Source organism: Rhagoletis pomonella, unplaced genomic scaffold, assembly GCF_013731165.1.
Source record: "Rhagoletis pomonella isolate Grant_MI unplaced genomic scaffold, Rhpom_1.0 Rhpom_scaffold_00162, whole genome shotgun sequence".
Lineage (NCBI taxonomy): Eukaryota > Metazoa > Arthropoda > Insecta > Diptera > Tephritidae > Rhagoletis > Rhagoletis pomonella.
The window spans coordinates 138,778-142,057 of NW_023458716.1; the positions used below are offsets into that span (position 1 = coordinate 138,778).

At 36.4% G+C, this 3,280-nt stretch overlaps 2 protein-coding genes across 2 annotated transcripts; both read left to right on the plus strand.

Moving 5' to 3' along the window:
• The first annotated feature begins 39 nt into the window (after nucleotides 1-39).
• Nucleotides 40-1,016, plus strand: LOC118750189. Its single transcript, XM_036484917.1, has 2 exons — nucleotides 40-579; nucleotides 657-1,016. The coding sequence occupies exons 1-2, from the start codon at nucleotides 48-50 to the stop codon at nucleotides 998-1,000; spliced, it is 876 nt and encodes a 291-aa protein (XP_036340810.1). The 5' UTR covers nucleotides 40-47; the 3' UTR covers nucleotides 1,001-1,016.
• A 323-nt stretch (nucleotides 1,017-1,339) lies between these two features.
• LOC118750188 lies at nucleotides 1,340-2,681 on the plus strand (the record flags this gene model as incomplete). The annotated part of the gene is made up of 1 exon (XM_036484916.1): nucleotides 1,340-2,681. A coding segment is annotated over exon 1 (1,342 nt), but the record flags the coding sequence as incomplete, so codon positions are not given.
• Nucleotides 2,682-3,280: the final 599 nt, after the last annotated feature.

Consider the following 3,280-nt stretch of genomic DNA (forward strand, 5'->3'; position numbering starts at 1 on the left):
CCAATCAATCTGAATCATAAAAGTATTCTATAGTTTTAAAAATTATTATGCAACATATACCTAAAATTGCATACATGTTGCAGATTCAGGGCCAAATTTATCATCAAGCTGGTTCGTTATTGCCATACCCCGACGCTGATTATCAATTTTTGCAAATTTATTTTATTGGTGATGAAAATCGTGAATTGGATCAACGTTGTGCAATTGCTTTGAATACAAGACGAGAAATTATTTGTGAGCTACAAAGGTTTTTCCATCAGCATAAGGCATTAGTTCAATTGTTCAAAATTGCTCTCGATCGTATGCCATCTGATAATCACAAAATCGTAATAAGGGCTGATAGAACACCTTTTGGAGAGCATAAAAGGCGATTCAATGCACCGACAATTGATGAGGTTGCAATTGTAATTCGTGGTGATCAGTTTCAATCGCGTGATATTATACTTCATCGTAGAAATGAGCAATTGCAACGTGTATCGGAACTTCATCGTAGTTACGACGCATTACAATACCCAATATTGCATTGGAAAGGTGACGATGGCTACCATATCAATATACCAATGATTGATCCACGAACAGGTAAATAATATTTTCAGTGTGTTGACATTTCATCATTTGTAGAAATTTCTTAAGTCACATTTTCCACTTATTTTCAGGTCTACATGTACAGAAAAAAGTTAGTGCCATGAATTTTTATTCTTATCGATTGATGGTTCGTCCACAAGAACAAAATTATATCTTGAGATGTCGTAAACTATATCATCAGTACATCGTTGATATGTACGCCAAAATAGGAACAGAACGTCTTAATTTTGTTCGTTTCAACCAAGCAAAATTAAGATCTGAACAATATATTCATTTGCAAGATGCGATAGCGAATGATGCTAATATTAATGACATCGGACGTTTAACTATATTGCCATCTTCGTATATTGGTAGCCCACGGAATATGAACGAATATGCACAAGACGCAATGTGTTATGTACGAAAATACGGTTGACCGGATCTGTTCATTACATTTACATGTAATCCGCAGTGGGATGACATCAAAAACAATTTATTTGCAGGACAGTCGACAACCGATCGTCATGATATTACTGCGCGTGTTTTTCGGCAAAAATGTAAAGCACTTATGGATTTAATTGTGAAATTATATGTATTTGGGGAGGTGCGTTGCCATATGTACTCCATCGAATGGCAGAAAAGGGGATCGCCGCACGCACATATACTAATTTGGCTGGTACATAAAATAACTCCGGATCAAATCGATAACCTTATATCAGCTGAAATTCCTAATCACACTGCTGATCCTGAGTTATTTCAAGTTGTCGTTAAAAACATGATACATGGACCGTGCGGTGAACTAAATGTGAATTCACCATGTATGATTGATGAAAAGTGTTCGAAACGATACCCAAGGCAATTTACTTCAGACACAATAACGGGCAATGACGGATATCCGTTGTATCGACGTAGATCACCTAATGATAATGGCAAAACGGCAACCATTAGAATGCATAACCAGGAAGTTGAAGTTGATAATCGTTGGGTGGTTCCGTATTGTCCATTATTATCGAAAATATTCAACGCTCATATAAATGTGGAATATTGTAATTCTGTCAAATCCATTAAATATATTTGCAAGTATGTAAATAAAGGGAGCGATATGGCTATTTTCGGTGTTGCTGGTGATAATAGAAATGATGAAATTACTCAGTATCAAATGGGTCGCTATATTAGTAGCAATGAAGCTGTCTGGAGGATTATGTCGTTTCCAATGCACGAAAGACATCCTGCGGTTGTTCACTTGGCTGTACATCTTGAGAATGGCCAACGTGTTTATTTTAATGTAGCAAATTTATTGGAAAGAGCAGCGCAACCACCAGCAACTACGTTAACAGCTTTTTTCAAATTATGCGAAACTGATACATTTGCGATAACTTTGTTATATTCTGAAGTGCCTCAGTATTACACATGGAATGTGTCTTCGAAAAAATTTCAAAGACGTAAACAAGGAACAGCAGTTCATGGGCATCCTGGCATTTTCCAAACAGATGCAATTGGCAGAATATATACAGTACATCCAAACAATGTTGAGTGTTTTTATTTGAGATTGTTATTAGTTAACGTGAATGGCCCAAAATCATTTCAAGAATTGAGAACAGTCAACGGTCATTTGTGTGAAACATACCGTGAAGCATGCCAACTTTTGCATTTGTTGGAGGATGATGCACATTGGGATTCAACACTTCATGATGGATCTATTTCGGCTCATCCTCAACAAATACGAATGCTGTTTGCCGTTATATTATCAACATGTATGCCATCAAATCCACTTGAATTATGGAACAAATATAAACATAATATTGCAGAAGATATTTTAATTCGTATGCGTCATCATGCAAGAAATCCTGATTTGTTGATAACTTTGGAAATGTACAACGAAGCTTTGATAATAATTGAAGATATGTGTCTACGGATTGCAAATAAAACATTAGTACAATTGGGTATGACCGCACCAAATCGTGACATGCATGATCTGTTTGATCGTGAATTGCAACGTGAGCAGGAATTCAATTCTAATGATTTGCGTTTATTTGTACAATCGAATATAACCAAAATGAATATTCAGCAAAAACATGTATATGACACAATCATGCAAGCCATTTCCAATAATGCAGGTGGGTTATATTTCTTGGATGCACCTGGTGGTACAGGCAAAACGTTCGTTATATCACTGATTTTAGCCACTATTCGATCGGAACAGAAAATTGCATTGGCACTTGCATCTTCGGGAATTGCTGATACATTATTAGAAGGTGGCCGGACAGCACACTCTGCATTAAAATTGCCATTGAATGTACAGGTGATTGAAACTCCAACTTGCAATATTTCAAGAAATTCTGCTATGGCAAAAGTTCTGCGATTAACGTCAATTATTTTATGGGATGAGTGTACAATGGCGAATAAAAAATTACTAGAAGCATTTAATCGAACAATGCAAGATTTACGTGGTAACCAACAGCTTTTTGGTGGTGCTTTGATATTACTGTCAGGGGATTTTCGACAAACATTGCCTGTCATTCCTCGGTCAACTCCTGCTGATGAAATAAATGCCTGTTTGAAGTCATCAGTTCTTTGGAGATATGTACAAAAATTGACACTGAACATTAATATGCGTATTCACCTACAAATTGATCCAGCTGCCCATGAGTTTTCAAAACAATTGTTACAAATTGGTGATGGCAAAATACAAATCGACAGAACCAACGGATTGATC

What these genes read in the sequence shown, in the direction of transcription:
- LOC118750189 (XM_036484917.1), top strand. Translation starts at nt 48, where the DNA reads ATGCAACATATACCTAAAATTGCATACATGTTGCAGATTCAGGGCCAA. An exon ending in AATGATTGATCCACGAACAG is followed by an intron (nt 580 to 656) that starts GTAAATAATATT and finishes ACTTATTTTCAG; the next exon opens with GTCTACATGTACAGAAAAAA.